This window comes from Lycium barbarum, chromosome 10, assembly GCF_019175385.1.
Source record: "Lycium barbarum isolate Lr01 chromosome 10, ASM1917538v2, whole genome shotgun sequence".
Taxonomy (NCBI): Eukaryota; Viridiplantae; Streptophyta; class Magnoliopsida; order Solanales; family Solanaceae; genus Lycium; species Lycium barbarum.
Window position 1 is genome coordinate 40,906,265 of NC_083346.1, and position 17,173 is coordinate 40,923,437.

Sequence of the window (17,173 nt, forward strand, 5' to 3'; positions counted from 1 at the left end):
ATCCTCAAGGCTTGGTGAGCTTGAAACCACCGTCACTCAACTCCGGGAGGAGCTGGACTTTGTCAAGTCCGACACTACGAGCATGGCCAAGAGGGATCAGCTACTCGAATCTGAGAATGCCTGGTACAAAGAGCGTATGAGGGTGCTCGAGGAGAAGGCGGAAAAGAGGGCCCAAATATGTGACGATCTAGAAACCGAGCTCCAGGAGACAGTCGATGCTAATGACACTCTCAAGGCCGAGCTCGAGTCGCATATTCAAATGCAAAGTGTCCTCGAAGAGGCTCGGGATGTTCTGGTAGCAAAGCTAGCCCAGGTCGAGGCCGATTTGGAAGAAGCTCTAAGGAGCGTGGAGGCCACCGAGGCTCATACTACCATTGCTGCTGAGTATGAAAAATGGAAATCTCGGAGGATCACCCTTAAGCAAGTCGGGACTTACAACGTAACCTTGGCACAGATTGGTCCGATTGTTTGGAGGGCCGTGGCCTGCCTTCGGCTGTTGGCCAATAATGCAGAAAAGGAATTCACGCTAGCCCACTTAATACGGTTATACTCCCCGAGGTTGTTCCGGGGTGGTGTAATAAAACTCGCAAAGCGTAACCAGAATCCAATTTTCTCAAAAATGGACGAATACAGAGACCGGGGCTGGTTGGAGCGATATGTCCGGGTGAGGACCTCGGACATTATTCCGGACAACTACATGCCTATTCCGGAAAGGTGGAATAATAATCGTGAGTCTGAACTCTTTTAATAATTTCTTTTGCATGTTTTGTCGAAATTCAGTTCTTCCACCTTCTCACTACTTTTCTTATTTATGTTAGCCGTGGGTTGGATTCCTTTGGTCGTCCGGGATCTCATCGAATGGGTTACTGCTCTCCTCAGCCAACATGCCCACGACGATCGGACGTGGGGACACCTGTCACGTGGCCGATGGGTCTCCCAGAACCACGGTAATGCTTTGCTTCTATCCGTATTCATTGCATCTTCTACCCTTCTGTAACATCTTTAATTTTCAGGCTTACCTAAGGGCTCGGTGGATCCAAGGACGGAGTCAGCAGGTGAACCCGTAACATCGGCACCCGATTTTGATTCAGCGGGTGCATCTCGTATCCTTGCTGCCGCCGCCAAGAGAAAAAGGCCCTCGGACAAAGGGCAGAAACCGAAGAAAAGGGCGAGGAGCGTCGTTAGAACTTTAAGGGATGAAGCAGAGCCCGAGCTCCTCATTCGTAGGATCAGTGTGGCCCCTTCCGTGGCTCCCATTCTAGAGGAGGGTATCATCGTCCCACCACTTTCTTCAGACGGGGAAGGACCTTCAGCTCTAGCCTTACACACAGGTGGGGAAGAAATTCATTACCCGATTCCTCTAAGGTCGATTGAATTCGTAGATATTTTAGGTGACGATTCTTCCGAATAAACCCCCTGCAGCGGACAAGAAGACCCGAGAAAGCAATTGCTGTCGAATCTGGAGTCGAACCACCGAGTCCGGTGCCAGGGATAGCTTGGTACGCACCTTTCCGGCCCCAAGTGTGGAACCGAGGAGGACGAGGTCAGCTGTGATCACCGTTCTCGAGGATTGCAGATTTCTTTCTCGCCCGGTGGGTGTGGCAAGCTACCTGAGGCCCCTGGTCGCGGACTTGGATAAGCGAAAGATGAACGGGGTCCCTTGGCAGTGCCTCATTAACAAGGGTATGCACGCGGGCAACCGGGTAAGTTCATCAACCATCTTTGCTTGATTTCATTGAGAATTTTAATCTCATTTATTCAAGTTTGACTTCATTTGCAAAGTGTGGTGCTCGTCAACGAAGCCTTTGTCCGTGCTCAGCAAGAGGTGGACGATCTCAAGGGCCAAATGGAAGCTCAAAGCCATGAAACAGAGAAATATGTGCACCTTCTGCGGGTGAAGGAGGATGAGTTGAGCCAAGCAGTTACTCCTTCCAACCTCCGACCTGAGCTCGATGCCACAAAGGCCGAAAATCGTCAATTAAAGGGTGAGCTGGCCAAGATGGTTGAATATAACCGGCGTCTCGAAGCGGACAAGATCGGTCTTAGCCGAGACAACACTCATTTATCCTCAAGGCTTGGTGAGCTTGAAACCACCGTCACTCAACTCCGGGAGGAGCTGGACTTTGTCAAGTCCGACACTACGAGCATGGCCAAGAGGCATCGGCTGCTCGAATCTGAGAATGCCTGGTACAAAGAGCGTATGAGGGTGCTCGAGGAGAAGGCGGAGAAGAGGGCCCAAATATGTGACGATCTAAAAACCGAGCTCCAGGAGTCAGTCGATGCTAATGTCACTCTCAAGGCCGAGCTCGAGTCGCATATTCAAATGCAAAGTGTCCTCGAAGAGGCTCGGGATGTTCTGGTGGCAAAGCTAGCCCAGGTCGAGGCCGATTTGGAAGAAGCTCTAAGGAGCGTGGAGGCCACCGAGGCTCATACTACCATTGCTGCTGAGTATGAAAAATGGAAATCTCTGAGGATCATCCTTAAGCAAGCCGGGACTTACAACGTAACCTTGGCACAGATTGGTCCGATTGTTTGGAGGGCCGTGGCCTGCCTCCGGCTGTTGGCCAATAATGCAGAAAAGGAATTCACGCTAGCCCACTTAATACGGTTATACTCCCCGAGGTTGTTCCGGGGTGGTGTAATAAAACTAGCAAAGCGTAGCCAGAATCCAATTTTCTCAAAAATGGACGAATACAGAGACCGGGGCTGGTTGGAGCGATATGTCCGGGTGAGGACCTCGGACATTATTCCGGACAACTACATGCCTATTCCGGAAAGGTGGAATAATAATCGTGAGTCTGAACTCTTTTAATAATTTCTTTTGCATGTTTTGTCGAACTTCAGTTCTTCCACCTTCTCACTACTTTTCTTATTTATGTTAGCCGTGGGTTGGATTAATTTGGTCGTCCGGGATCTCATCGAATGGGTTACTGCTCTCCTCAGCCAACATGCCCACGACGATCGGACGTGGGGACACCTGTCACGTGGCCGATGGGTCTCCCAGAACCACGGTAATACTTTGATTCTATCCGTATTCATTGCATCTTCTACCCTTCTGTAACATCTTTAATTTTCAGGCTTACCTAAGGGCTCGGTGGATCCAAGGCCGGAGTCAGCAGGTGAACCCGTAACATCGGCACACGAGTTTGATTCAGCGGGTGCATCTCGTATCCTTGCTGCCGCCGCCAAGAGAAAAAGGCCCTCGGACAAAAGGCAGAAACCGAAGAAAAGGGCGAGAAGCGTCGTTAGAACTTTAAGGGATGAAGCAGAGCCCGAGCTCCTCGTTCGGAGGATCAGTGTGGCCCCTTCTGTGGCTCCCATTCTGGAGGAGGGTATCATCGTCCCACCACTTTCTTCAGACGGGGAAGGACCTTCAGCTCTAGCCTTACACACAGGTGGGGAAGAAATTCATTACCCGATTCCTCTAAGGTTGATTGAATTCGTTGATATTGCGGGTGACGATTCTTCCGAATAAACCCCCAGCAGCGGACAAGAAGACCCGAGAAGGCAATTGCTGCCGAATCTGGTCAAAGAACTGAGTCGGTCCCCGAGACCGAAGTCCCCACAGATGTTGGTCCGTTGCCCGACTATGAGACTGCCGCACCTTCGGCGATCCCTGCCTTTGCCGAAGCTGCTGAAGCCCCTAAAAGTTCTCCAACACCGGCCTCAAGACCGGATGCATTTGATGAAATGTTCGCGGACACTCCTCCTGCTACCGGCGAAGCCGCTAGTTTCGGACATCTTCCGATCCCTCGAGCCACGAGGGCGGCTAGTCGGACCACCGAGTCCGGTGCCAGGGATAGCTTGGTGCGCACCTTTCCGGCCCCAAGTGTGGAACCGAGGAGGACGAGGTCGGCTGTGATCACCGTTCTCGAGGATTGCAGCTTTCTTTCTCGCTGGGTGGGTGTGGCAAGCTACCTGAGGCCCCTGGTCGCGGACTCGGATAAGCGAAAGATGAACGGGGTCCCTTGGCAGTGCCTCATTAACGAGGGTATGCACGCGGGCAACCGGGTAAGTTCATCAACCATCTTTGCTTGATTTCATTGAGAATTTTAATCTCATTTATTCAAGTTTGACTTCATTTGCAAAGTGTGGTGCTCGTCAACGAAGCCTTTGTCCGTGCTCAGCAAGAGGTGGACGATCTCAAGGGCCAACTGGACGCTCAAATCCGTGAAACAGAGAAATATGTGCACCTTCTGCGGGTGAAGGAGGATGAGTTGAGCCAAGCAGTTACTCCTTCCAACCTCCGACCTGAGCTCGATGCCACAAAGCCCGAAAATCGTCAATTAAAGGGTGAGCTGGCCAAGATCGTTGAATATAACCGGTGTCTCGAAGCGGACAAGATTGGTCTTAGCCGAGACAACACTCATTTATCCTCAAGGCTTGGTGAGCTTGAAACCACCGTCACTCAACTCCGGGAGGAGCTGGACTTTGTCAAGTCCGACACTACGAGCATGGCCAAGAGGCATCGGCTGCTCGAATCTGAGAATGCCTGGTACAAAGAGCGTATGAGGGTGCTCGAGGAGAAGGCGGAGAAGAGGGCCCAAATATGTGACGATCTAGAAACCGAGCTCCAGGAGTCAGTCGATGCTAATGTCACTCTCAAGGCCGAGCTCGAGTCGCATATTCAAATGCAAAGTGTCCTCGAAGAGGCTCGGGATGTTCTGGTGGCAAAGCTAGCCCAGGTCGAGGCCGATTTGGAAGAAGCTCTAAGGAGCGTGGAGGCCACCGAGGCTCATACTACCATTGCTGCTGAGTATGAAAAATGGAAATCTCTGAGGATCATCCTTAAGCAAGCCGGGACTTACAACGTAACCTTGGCACAGATTGGTCCGATTGTTTGGAGGGCCGTGGCCTGCCTCCGGCTGTTGGCCAATAATGCAGAAAAGGAATTCACGCTAGCCCACTTAATACGGTTATACTCCCCGAGGTTGTTCCGGGGTGGTGTAATAAAACTAGCAAAGCGTAGCCAGAATCCAATTTTCTCAAAAATGGACGAATACAGAGACCGGGGCTGGTTGGAGCGATATGTCCGGGTGAGGACCTCGGACTTTATTCCGGACAACTACATGCCTATTCCGGAAAGGTGGAATAATAATCGTGAGTCTGAACTCTTTTAATAATTTCTTTTGCATGTTTTGTCGAACTTCAGTTCTTCCACCTTCTCACTACTTTTCTTATTTATGTTAGCCGTGGGTTGGATTAATTTGGTCGTCCGGGATCTCATCGAATGGGTTACTGCTCTCCTCAGCCAACATGCCCACGACGATCGGACGTGGGGACACCTGTCACGTGGCCGATGGGTCTCCCAGAACCACGGTAATACTTTGATTCTATCCGTATTCATTGCATCTTCTACCCTTCTGTAACATCTTTAATTTTCAGGCTTACCTAAGGGCTCGGTGGATCCAAGGCCGAAGTCAGCAGGTGAACCCGTAACATCGGCACACGAGTTTGATTCAGCGGGTGCATCTCGTATCCTTGCTGCCGCCGCCAAGAGAAAAAGGCCCTCGGACAAAAGGCAGAAACCGAAGAAAAGGGCGAGAAGCGTCGTTAGAACTTTAAGGGATGAAGCAGAGCCCGAGCTCCTCGTTCGGAGGATCAGTGTGGCCCCTTCTGTGGCTCCCATTCTGGAGGAGGGTATCATCGTCCCACCACTTTCTTCAGACGGGGAAGGACCTTCAGCTCTAGCCTTACACACAGGTGGGGAAGAAATTCATTACCCGATTCCTCTAAGGTTGATTGAATTCGTTGATATTGCGGGTGACGATTCTTCCGAATAAACCCCCAGCAGCGGACAAGAAGACCCGAGAAGGCAATTGCTGCCGAATCTGGTCAAAGAACTGAGTCGGTCCCCGAGACCGAAGTCCCCACAGATGTTGGTCCGTTGCCCGACTATGAGACTGCCGCACCTTCGGCGATCCCTGCCTTTGCCGAAGCTGCTGAAGCCCCTAAAAGTTCTCCAACACCGGCCTCAAGACCGGATGCATTTGATGAAATGTTCGCGGACACTCCTCCTGCTACCGGCGAAGCCGCTAGTTTCGGACATCTTCCGATCCCTCGAGCCACGAGGGCGGCTAGTCGGACCACCGAGTCCGGTGCCAGGGATAGCTTGGTGCGCACCTTTCCGGCCCCAAGTGTGGAACCGAGGAGGACGAGGTCGGCTGTGATCACCGTTCTCGAGGATTGCAGCTTTCTTTCTCGCTGGGTGGGTGTGGCAAGCTACCTGAGGCCCCTGGTCGCGGACTCGGATAAGCGAAAGATGAACGGGGTCCCTTGGCAGTGCCTCATTAACGAGGGTATGCACGCGGGCAACCGGGTAAGTTCATCAACCATCTTTGCTTGATTTCATTGAGAATTTTAATCTCATTTATTCAAGTTTGACTTCATTTGCAAAGTGTGGTGCTCGTCAACGAAGCCTTTGTCCGTGCTCAGCAAGAGGTGGACGATCTCAAGGGCCAACTGGACGCTCAAATCCGTGAAACAGAGAAATATGTGCACCTTCTGCGGGTGAAGGAGGATGAGTTGAGCCAAGCAGTTACTCCTTCCAACCTCCGACCTGAGCTCGATGCCACAAAGCCCGAAAATCGTCAATTAAAGGGTGAGCTGGCCAAGATCGTTGAATATAACCGGTGTCTCGAAGCGGACAAGATTGGTCTTAGCCGAGACAACACTCATTTATCCTCAAGGCTTGGTGAGCTTGAAACCACCGTCACTCAACTCCGGGAGGAGCTGGACTTTGTCAAGTCCGACACTACGAGCATGGCCAAGAGGCATCGGCTGCTCGAATCTGAGAATGCCTGGTACAAAGAGCGTATGAGGGTGCTCGAGGAGAAGGCGGAGAAGAGGGCCCAAATATGTGACGATCTAGAAACCGAGCTCCAGGAGTCAGTCGATGCTAATGTCACTCTCAAGGCCGAGCTCGAGTCGCATATTCAAATGCAAAGTGTCCTCGAAGAGGCTCGGGATGTTCTGGTGGCAAAGCTAGCCCAGGTCGAGGCCGATTTGGAAGAAGCTCTAAGGAGCGTGGAGGCCACCGAGGCTCATACTACCATTGCTGCTGAGTATGAAAAATGGAAATCTCTGAGGATCATCCTTAAGCAAGCCGGGACTTACAACGTAACCTTGGCACAGATTGGTCCGATTGTTTGGAGGGCCGTGGCCTGCCTCCGGCTGTTGGCCAATAATGCAGAAAAGGAATTCACGCTAGCCCACTTAATACGGTTATACTCCCCGAGGTTGTTCCGGGGTGGTGTAATAAAACTAGCAAAGCGTAGCCAGAATCCAATTTTCTCAAAAATGGACGAATACAGAGACCGGGGCTGGTTGGAGCGATATGTCCGGGTGAGGACCTCGGACATTATTCCGGACAACTACATGCCTATTCCGGAAAGGTGGAATAATAATCGTGAGTCTGAACTCTTTTAATAATTTCTTTTGCATGTTTTGTCGAACTTCAGTTCTTCCACCTTCTCACTACTTTTCTTATTTATGTTAGCCGTGGGTTGGATTAATTTGGTCGTCCGGGATCTCATCGAATGGGTTACTGCTCTCCTCAGCCAACATGCCCACGACGATCGGACGTGGGGACACCTGTCACGTGGCCGATGGGTCTCCCAGAACCACGGTAATACTTTGATTCTATCCGTATTCATTGCATCTTCTACCCTTCTGTAACATCTTTAATTTTCAGGCTTACCTAAGGGCTCGGTGGATCCAAGGCCGAAGTCAGCAGGTGAACCCGTAACATCGGCACACGAGTTTGATTCAGCGGGTGCATCTCGTATCCTTGCTGCCGCCGCCAAGAGAAAAAGGCCCTCGGACAAAAGGCAGAAACCGAAGAAAAGGGCGAGAAGCGTCGTTAGAACTTTAAGGGATGAAGCAGAGCCCGAGCTCCTCGTTCGGAGGATCAGTGTGGCCCCTTCTGTGGCTCCCATTCTGGAGGAGGGTATCATCGTCCCACCACTTTCTTCAGACGGGGAAGGACCTTCAGCTCTAGCCTTACACACAGGTGGGGAAGAAATTCATTACCCGATTCCTCTAAGGTTGATTGAATTCGTTGATATTGCGGGTGACGATTCTTCCGAATAAACCCCCAGCAGCGGACAAGAAGACCCGAGAAGGCAATTGCTGCCGAATCTGGTCAAAGAACTGAGTCGGTCCCCGAGACCGAAGTCCCCACAGATGTTGGTCCGTTGCCCGACTATGAGACTGCCGCACCTTCGGCGATCCCTGCCTTTGCCGAAGCTGCTGAAGCCCCTAAAAGTTCTCCAACACCGGCCTCAAGACCGGATGCATTTGATGAAATGTTCGCGGACACTCCTCCTGCTACCGGCGAAGCCGCTAGTTTCGGACATCTTCCGATCCCTCGAGCCACGAGGGCGGCTAGTCGGACCACCGAGTCCGGTGCCAGGGATAGCTTGGTGCGCACCTTTCCGGCCCCAAGTGTGGAACCGAGGAGGACGAGGTCGGCTGTGATCACCGTTCTCGAGGATTGCAGCTTTCTTTCTCGCTGGGTGGGTGTGGCAAGCTACCTGAGGCCCCTGGTCGCGGACTCGGATAAGCGAAAGATGAACGGGGTCCCTTGGCAGTGCCTCATTAACGAGGGTATGCACGCGGGCAACCGGGTAAGTTCATCAACCATCTTTGCTTGATTTCATTGAGAATTTTAATCTCATTTATTCAAGTTTGACTTCATTTGCAAAGTGTGGTGCTCGTCAACGAAGCCTTTGTCCGTGCTCAGCAAGAGGTGGACGATCTCAAGGGCCAACTGGACGCTCAAATCCGTGAAACAGAGAAATATGTGCACCTTCTGCGGGTGAAGGAGGATGAGTTGAGCCAAGCAGTTACTCCTTCCAACCTCCGACCTGAGCTCGATGCCACAAAGCCCGAAAATCGTCAATTAAAGGGTGAGCTGGCCAAGATCGTTGAATATAACCGGTGTCTCGAAGCGGACAAGATTGGTCTTAGCCGAGACAACACTCATTTATCCTCAAGGCTTGGTGAGCTTGAAACCACCGTCACTCAACTCCGGGAGGAGCTGGACTTTGTCAAGTCCGACACTACGAGCATGGCAAGAGGCATCGGCTGCTCGAATCTGAGAATGCCTGGTACAAAGAGCGTATGAGGGTGCTCGAGGAGAAGGCGGAGAATAGAGCCCAAATATGTGACGATCTAGAAACCGAGCTCCAGGAGACAGTCGATGCTAATGACACTCTCAAGGCCGAGCTCGAGTCGCATATTCAAATGCAAAGTGTTCTCGAAGAGGCTCGGGATGTTCTGGTGGCAAAGCTAGCCCAGGTCGAGGCCGATTTGGAAGAACCTCTAAGGAGCGTGGAGGCCACCGAGGCTCATACCATTGCTGCTGAGTATGAAAAATGGAAATCTCAGAGGATCACCCTTAAGCAAGCCGGGACTTACAACGTAACCTTGGCACAGATTGGTCCGATTGTTTGGAGGGCCGTGGCCTGCCTCCGGCTATTGGCCAACAATGCAGAAAAGGAATTCACGCTAGCCCACTTAATACGGTTATACTCCCCGAGGTTGTTCCGGGGTGGTGTAATAAAACTCGCAAAGCGTAGCCAGAATCCAATTTTCTCAAAAATGGACGAATACAGAGACCGGGGCTGGCTGGAGCGATATGTCCGGGTGAGGACCTCGGACATTATTTCGGACAACTACATGCCTATTCCGGAAAGGTAGAATAATAATCGTGAGTCTAAACTTTTTTAATAATTTCTTTTGCATGTTTTGTCGAACTGCAGTTCTTCCACCTTCTCACTACTTTTCTTATTTATGTTAGACGTGGGTTGGATTCCTCTGGTCGTCCGGGATCTCATCGAATGGGTTACTGCTCTCCTCAGCCAACATGCCCACAACGATTGGACGTGGGGACACCTCTCACGTGGCTGATGGGTCTCCCAGAACCACGGTAATACTTTGCTTCTATCCCTATTCATTGCTTCTTCTACCCTTCTGTAACATCTTTAATTTTCAGGCTTACCTAAGGGCTCGGTGGATCCAAGGCCGGAGTCAGCAGGTGAACCCGTAACATCGGCACCCGAGTTTGATTCAGCGGGTGCATCTCGTATCCTTGCTGCCGCCGCCAAGAGAAAAAGGCCCTCGGACAAATGACAGAAACCGAAGAAAAGGGCGAGGAGCGTCGTTAGAACTTTAAGGGATGAAGCAGAGCCCGAGCTCCTCATTCGGAGGATCAGTGTGGCCCCTTCCGTGGCTCCCATTCTGGAGGAGGGTATCATCGTCCCACCACTTTCTTCAGACGGGGAAGGACCTTCAGCTCTAGCCTTACACACAGGTGGGGAAGAAATTCATTACCCGATTCCTCTAAGGTCGATTGAATTCGTTGATATTGCAGGTGACGATTCTTCTGAATAAACCCCCTGCAGCGGACAAGAAGACCCGAGAAGGCAATTGCTGCCGAATCTGGTCAAAGAACTGAGTCGGTCCCCGAGACCGAAGTCCCCACAGATGTTGGTCCGCTGCCCGACTATGAGACTGCCGCACCTTCGGAGATCCCTGCCTTTGCCGAAGCTGCTGAAGCCCCTCAAAGTTCTCCAACTCCGGCCTCAAGACCGGATGCATTTGATGAAATGTTCGTGGACACTCCTCCTGCTACCGGCGAAGCCGGTAGTTTCGGACTTCTTCCGATCCCTCGAGCCATGAGGGCGGCTAGTCGGACCTCCGAGTCCGGTGCCAGGGATAGCTTGGTGCGCACCTTTCCGGCCCCAAGTGTGGAACCGAGGAGGACGAGGTCGGCTGTGATCACCGTTCTCGAGGATTGCAGCTTTCTTTCTCGCCCGGTGGGTGTGGCAAGCTACCTGAGGCCCCTGGTCGCGGACTCGGATAAGCGAAAGATGAACGGGGTCCCTTGGCAGTGCCTCATTAACGAGGGTATGGACGCGGGCAACCGGGTAAGTTCATCAACCATCTTTGCTTCTATCCCTATTCATTGCATCTTCTACCCTTCTGTAACATCTTTAATTTTCAGGCTTACCTAAGGGCTCGGTGGATCCAAGGCCGGAGTCAGCAGGTGAACCCGTAACATCGGCACCCGAGTTTGATTCAGCGGGTGCATCTCGTATCCTTGCTGCCGCCGCCAAGAGAAAAAGGCCCTCGGACAAAGGGCAGATACCGAAGAAAAGGGCGAGGAGCGTCGTTAGAACTTTAAGGGATGAAGCAGAGCCCGAGCTCCTCATTCGAAGGATCAGTGTGGCCCTGTCCGTGGCTCCCATTCTGGAGGAGGGTATCATCGTCCCACCACTTTCTTCAGACGGGGAAGGACCTTCAGCTCTAGCGTTACACACAGGTGGGGAAGAAATTCATTACCCGATTCCTCTAAGGTCGATTGAATTCGTTGATATTTCAGGTGACGATTCTTCCGAATAAACCCCCTGCAGCGGACAAGAAGACCCGAGAAGGCAATTGCTGCCGAATCTGGTCAAAGAACTGAGCCGGTCCCCGAGACCGAAGTCCCCACAGATGTTGGTCTGCTGCCCGACTATGAGACTGCCGCACCTTCGGAGATCCATGCCTTTGCCGAAGCTGCTGAAGCCCCTCAAAGTTCTCCAACTCCGGCCTCAAGACCGGATGCATTTGATGAAATGTTCGCGGACACTCCTCCTGCTACCGGCGAAGCCGCTTGTTTCGGACATCTTCCGATCCCTCGAGCCACGAGGGCAGCTAGTCGGACCACCGAGTCCGGTGCCAGGGATAGCTTGGTGCGCACCTTTCCGGCCCCAAGTGTGGAACCGAGGAGGACGAGGTCGGCTGTGATCACCGTTCTCGAGGATTGCAGCTTTCTTTCTCGCCCGGTGGGTGTGGCAAGCTACCTGAGGCCCCTGGTCGCGGACTCGGATAAGCGAAAGATGAACGGGGTCCATTGGCAGTGCCTCATTAACGAGGGTATGCACGCGGGCAACCGGGTAAGTTCATCAACCATCTTTGGTTGATTTCATTGAGAATTTTAATCTCATTTATTCAAGTTTGACTTCATTTGCAAAGTGTGGTGCTCGTCAACGAAGCCTTTGTCCGTGCTCAGCAAGAGGTGGACGATCTCAAGGGCCAACTGGACGCTCAAATCCGTGAAACAGAGAAATATGTGCACCTTCTGCGGGTGAAGGAGGATGAGTTGAGCCAAGCAGTTACTCCTTCCAACCTCCGACCTGAGCTCGATGCCACAAAGCCCGAAAATCGTCAATTAAAGGGTGAGCTGGCCAAGATCGTTGAATATAACCCGTGTCTCGAAGCGGACAAGATTGGTCTTAGCCGAGACAACACTCATTTATCCTCAAGGCTTGGTGAGCTTGAAACCACCGTCACTCAACTCCGGGAGGAGCTGGACTTTATCAAGTCCGACACTAGGAGCATGGCCAAGAGGCATCGGCTGCTCGAATCTGAGAATGCCTGGTACAAAGAGCGTATGAGAGTGCTCGAGGAGAAGGCGGAGAAGAGGGCCCAAATATGTGAAGATCTAGAAACCGAGCTCCAGGAGACAATCGATGCTAATGACACTCTCAAGGCCGAGCTCGAGTCGCATATTCAAATGCAAAGTGTCCACGAAGAGGCTCGGGATGTTCTGCTGGCAAAGCTAGCCCAGGTCGAGGCCGATTTGGAAGAAGCTCTAAGGAGCGTGAAGGCCACCGAGGCTCATACTACCATTGCTGTGAGTATGAAAAGTGAAAATCTCGGAGGATCACCCTTAATCAAGCCGGGACTTACAACGTAACCTTGGCATAGATTGGTCCGATTGTTTGGAGGGCCGTGGCCTGCCTCCGGCTGTTGGCCAATAATGCAGAAAAGGAATTCACTCTAGCCCACTTAATACGGTTATACTCCCCGAGGTTGTTCCGGGGTGGTGTAATAAAACTCGCAAAGCGTAGCCAGAGTCCAATTTTCTCAAAAATGGACGAATACAGAGACCGGGGATGGTTGGAGCGATATGTCCAGGTGAGGACCTCGGACATTATTCCGGAAACTACATGCCTATTCAGGAAAGGTGGAATAATAATCGTGAGTCGGAACTCTTTTAATAATTTGTTTTGCATGTTTTGTCGAACTTCAGTTCTTCCACCTTCTCACTACTTTTCTTATTTATGTTAGCCGTGGGTTGGATTCCTCTGGTCGTCCGGGATCTCATCGAATGGGTTACTGCTCTCCTTAGCCAACATGCCCACGACGGTCGGACGTGGGGACACCTGTCACGTGGCCGATGGGCCTCCCAGAACCATGGTAATACTTTGCTTCTATCCGTATTCATTGAATCTTCTACCCTTCTGTAACATCTTTAATTTTCAGGCTTACCTAAGGGCTCGGTGGATCCAAGGCCGGAGTCAGCAGGTGAACCCGTAACATCGGCACCCGAGTTTGATTCAGCGGGTGCATCTCGTATCCTTGCTGCCGCCGCCAAGAGAAAAAGGCCCTCGGACAAAGGGCAGAAACCGAAGAAAAGGGCGAGGAGCGTCGTTAGAACTTTAAGGGATGAAGCAGAGCCCGAGCTTCTCATTCGAAGGATCAGTGTGGCCCTGTCCGTGGCTCCCATTCTGGAGGAGGGTATCATCGTCCCACCACTTTCTTCAGACGGGGAAGGACCTTCAGCTCTAGCGTTACACACAGGTGGGGAAGAAATTCATTACCCGATTCCTCTAAGGTCGATTGAATTCGTTGATATTTCAGGCGACGATTCTTCCGAATAAACCCCCTGCAGCGGACAAGAAGACCCGAGAAGGCAATTGCTGCCGAATCTGGTCAAAGAACTGAGCTGGTCCCTGAGACCGAAGTCCCCACAGATGTTGGTCTGCTGCCCGACTATGAGACTGCCGCACCATCGGAGATCCATGCCTTTGCCGAAGCTGCTGAAGCCCCTCAAAGTTCTCCAACTCCGGCCTCAAGACCGGATGCATTTGATGAAATGTTCGCGGACACTCCTCCTGCTACCGGCGAAGCCGCTAGTTTCGGACATCTTCCGATCCCTCGAGCCACGAGGGCAGCTAGTCGGACCACCGAGTCCGGTGCCAGGGATAGCTTGGTGCGCACCTTTCCGGCCCCAAGTGTGGATCCGAGGAGGACGAGGTCGGCTGTGATCACCGTTCTCGAGGATTGCAGTTTTCTTTCTCGCCCGGTGGGTGTGGCAAGCTACCTGAGGCCCCTGGTCGCGGACTCGGATAAGCGAAAGATGAACGGGGTCCATTGGCAGTGCCTCATTAACGAGGGTATGCACGCGGGCAACCGGGTAAGTTCATCAACCATCTTTGGTTGATTTCATTGAGAATTTTAATCTCATTTATTCAAGTTTGACTTCATTTGCAAAGTGTGGTGCTTGTCAACGAAGCCTTTGTCCGTGCTCAGCAAGAGGTGGACGATCTCAAGCGCCAACTGGACGCTCAAAGCCGTGAAACGGAGAAATATGTGCACCTTCTGCGGGTGAATGAAGATGAGTTGAGCCAAGCAGTTACTCCTTCCAACCTCCGACCTGAGCTCGATGCCACAAAGGCCGAAAATCGTCAATTAAAGCGTGAGCTGGCCAAGATGGTTGTATATAACCGGCGTCTCCAAGCGGACAAGATCGGTCATAGCCGAGATAACACTCATTTATCCTCAAGGCTTGGTGAGCTTGAAACCATCGTCACTCAACTCCGGGAGGAGCTGGACTTTGGCAAGTCCGACACTACGAGCATGGCCAAGAGGCATCGGCTGCTCGAATCTGAGAATGCCTGGTACAAAGAGCGTATGAGGGTGCTCGAGGAGATGGCGGAGAAGAGGGACCTTCAGCTCTAGCCTTACACACAGTTGTGGAAGAAATTCATTACCCGATTCCTTTAAAGTCGATTGAATTCGTGGATATTGCAGGTGACGATTCTTCCGAATAAACCCCTGCAGCGGACAAGAAGACCCGAGAAGGCAATTGCAGCCGAATCTGGTCAAAGAACTGAGTCGGTCCCCGAGACCGAAGTCCCCACAGATGTTGGTCCGCTGCCCGACTATGAGACTGCCGCACGTTCGGAGATCCCTGCCTTTGCCGAAGCTGCTGAAGCCCCTCAAAGTTCTCCAACTCCGGCCTCAAGACCGGATGCATTTGATGAAATGTTCGCGGACACTCCTCCTGCTACCGGCGAAGCCGCTAGTTTCGGAATTCTTCCGATCCCTCGAGCCACGAGGGCGGCTAGTCGGACCTCCGAGTCCGGTGCCAGGGATAGCTTGGTGCACACCTTTCCGGCCCCAAGTGTGGAACCGAGGAGGACGAGGTCGGCTGTGATCACCGTTCTCGAGGATTGCAGCTTTCTTTCTCGCCCGGTGGGTGTGGCAAGCTACCTGAGGCCCCTGGTCGCGGACTCGGATAAGCGAAAGATGAACGGGGTCCCTTGGCAGTGCCTCATTAACGAGGGTATGCACGCGGGCAACCGGGTAAGTTCATCAACCATCTTTGCTTGATTTCATTGAGAATTTTAATCTCATTTATTCAAGTTTGACTTCATTTGCAAAGTGTGGCGCTCGTCAATGAAGCCTTTGCCCGTGCTCAGCAAGAGGTTGGCGATCTCAAGCGCCAACTGGACGCTCAAAGCCGTGAAATGGAGAAATATGTGCACCTTCTGCGGGTGAAGGAGGATGAGTTGAGCCAAGCAGTTACTCCTTCCAACCTTCGACCTGAGCTCGATGCCACATAGGCCGAAAATCATCAATTAAAGGGTGAGCTGGCCAAGATCGTTGAATATAACCGGCGTCTCGAAGCGGACAAGATCGGTCTTAGCCGAGACAACACTCATTTATCCTCAAGGCTTGGTTAGCTTGAAACCACCGTCACTCAACTCCGGGAGGAGCTGGACTTTGTCAAGTCCGACACTACGAGCATGGCCAAGAGGCATCGGCTGCTCGAATCTGAGAATGCTTGGTACAAAGAGCGTATGAGAGTACTCGAGGAGAAGGCGGAGAAGAGGGCCCAAATATGTGACGATCTAGAAACCGAGCTCCAGGAGACAGTCGATGCTAATGACACTCTCAAGGCCGAGCTCGAGTCGCATATTCAAATGCAAAGTGTCCTCGAAGAGGCTCGGGATGTTCTGGTAGCAAAGCTAGCCCAGGTCGAGGCCGATTTGGAAGAAGCTCTAAGGAGCGTGAAGGCCACCGAGGCTCATACTACTATTGCTGCTGAGTATGAAAAGTGGAAATCTCGGAGGATCACCCTTAAGCATGCCGGGACTTACAACGTAACCTTGGCACAGATTGGTCCGATTGTTTGGAGGGCTGTGGCCTGCCTCCGGCTGTTGGCCACTAATGCAGGAAAGGAATTCACGCTAGCCCACTTAATACAGTTATACTCCCCGAGGTTGTTCCGGGGTGGTGTAATAAAACTCGCAAAGCGTATCCAGAATCCAATTTTCTCAAAAATGGACGAATACAGAGACCGGGGCTGGTTGGAGCGATATGTTCGGGTGAGGACTTCGGACATTATTCCGGACAACTACATGCCTATTCCGGAAAGGTGGAATAATAATCGTGAGTCTGAACTCTTTTAATAATTTCTTTTGCATGTTTTGTCGAACTTCAGTTCTTCCACCTTCTCACTACTTTTCTTATTTATGTTAGCCGTGGGTTGGATTCCTCTGGTCGTCCGGGATCTCATCGAATGGGTTACTGCTCTCCTCAGCCAACATGCCCACGACGATCGGACGTGGGGACACCTCTCACGTGGCCGATGGGTCTCCCAGAACCACGGTAATACTTTGCTTCTATCCGTATTCATTGCATCTTCTACCCTTCTGTAACATCTTTAATTTTCAGGCTTACCTAAGGGCTCGGTGGATCCAAGGCCGGAGTCAGCAGGTGAACCCGTAACATCGGCACCCGAGTGTGATTCAGCGGGTGCATCTCGTATCCTTGCTGCCGCCGCCAAGAGAAAAAGGCCCTCAGACAAAGGGCAGAAACCGAAGAAATGGGCAAGGAGCGTCGTTAGAACTTTAAGGGATGAAGCAGAGCCCGAGCTCCTCATTCGAAGGATCAGTGTGGCCCCTTCCGTGGCTCCCATTCTGGAGGAGGGTATCATCGTCCCACCACTTTCTTCAGACGGGGAAGGACCTTCAGCTCTAGCGTTACACACAGGTGGGGAAGAAATTCATTACCCGATTCCTCTAAGGTCGATTGAATTCGTTGATATTTCATG

The 17,173-nt window shown here is 52.0% G+C and overlaps 1 protein-coding gene across 1 annotated transcript; it reads left to right on the forward strand.

The window, feature by feature from the left end:
* Window positions 1-82: 82 nt before the first annotated feature.
* Window positions 83-15,680, forward strand: LOC132612960 (uncharacterized). The gene is made up of 7 exons (XM_060327028.1): window positions 83-439; window positions 10,407-10,727; window positions 11,418-11,623; window positions 13,693-14,002; window positions 14,365-14,547; window positions 14,866-15,101; window positions 15,500-15,680. Exons 1-7 carry the CDS (start codon window positions 83-85, stop codon window positions 15,678-15,680), a joined length of 1,794 nt encoding a protein of 597 aa, XP_060183011.1.
* The last annotated feature ends 1,493 nt before the right edge of the window (window positions 15,681-17,173 follow it).

Coding starts and splice junctions, on each gene's coding strand:
- LOC132612960 (XM_060327028.1), top strand. CDS start 83: ATGGCCAAGAGGGATCAGCTACTCGAATCTGAGAATGCCTGGTACAAA. Junction 440..10,406: donor AGCAAGTCGGGACTTACAAC/GTAACCTTGGCA, acceptor AACCCCCTGCAG/CGGACAAGAAGACCCGAGAA. Junction 14,003..14,364: donor CGATCCCTCGAGCCACGAGG/GCAGCTAGTCGG, acceptor GTCCGTGCTCAG/CAAGAGGTGGACGATCTCAA.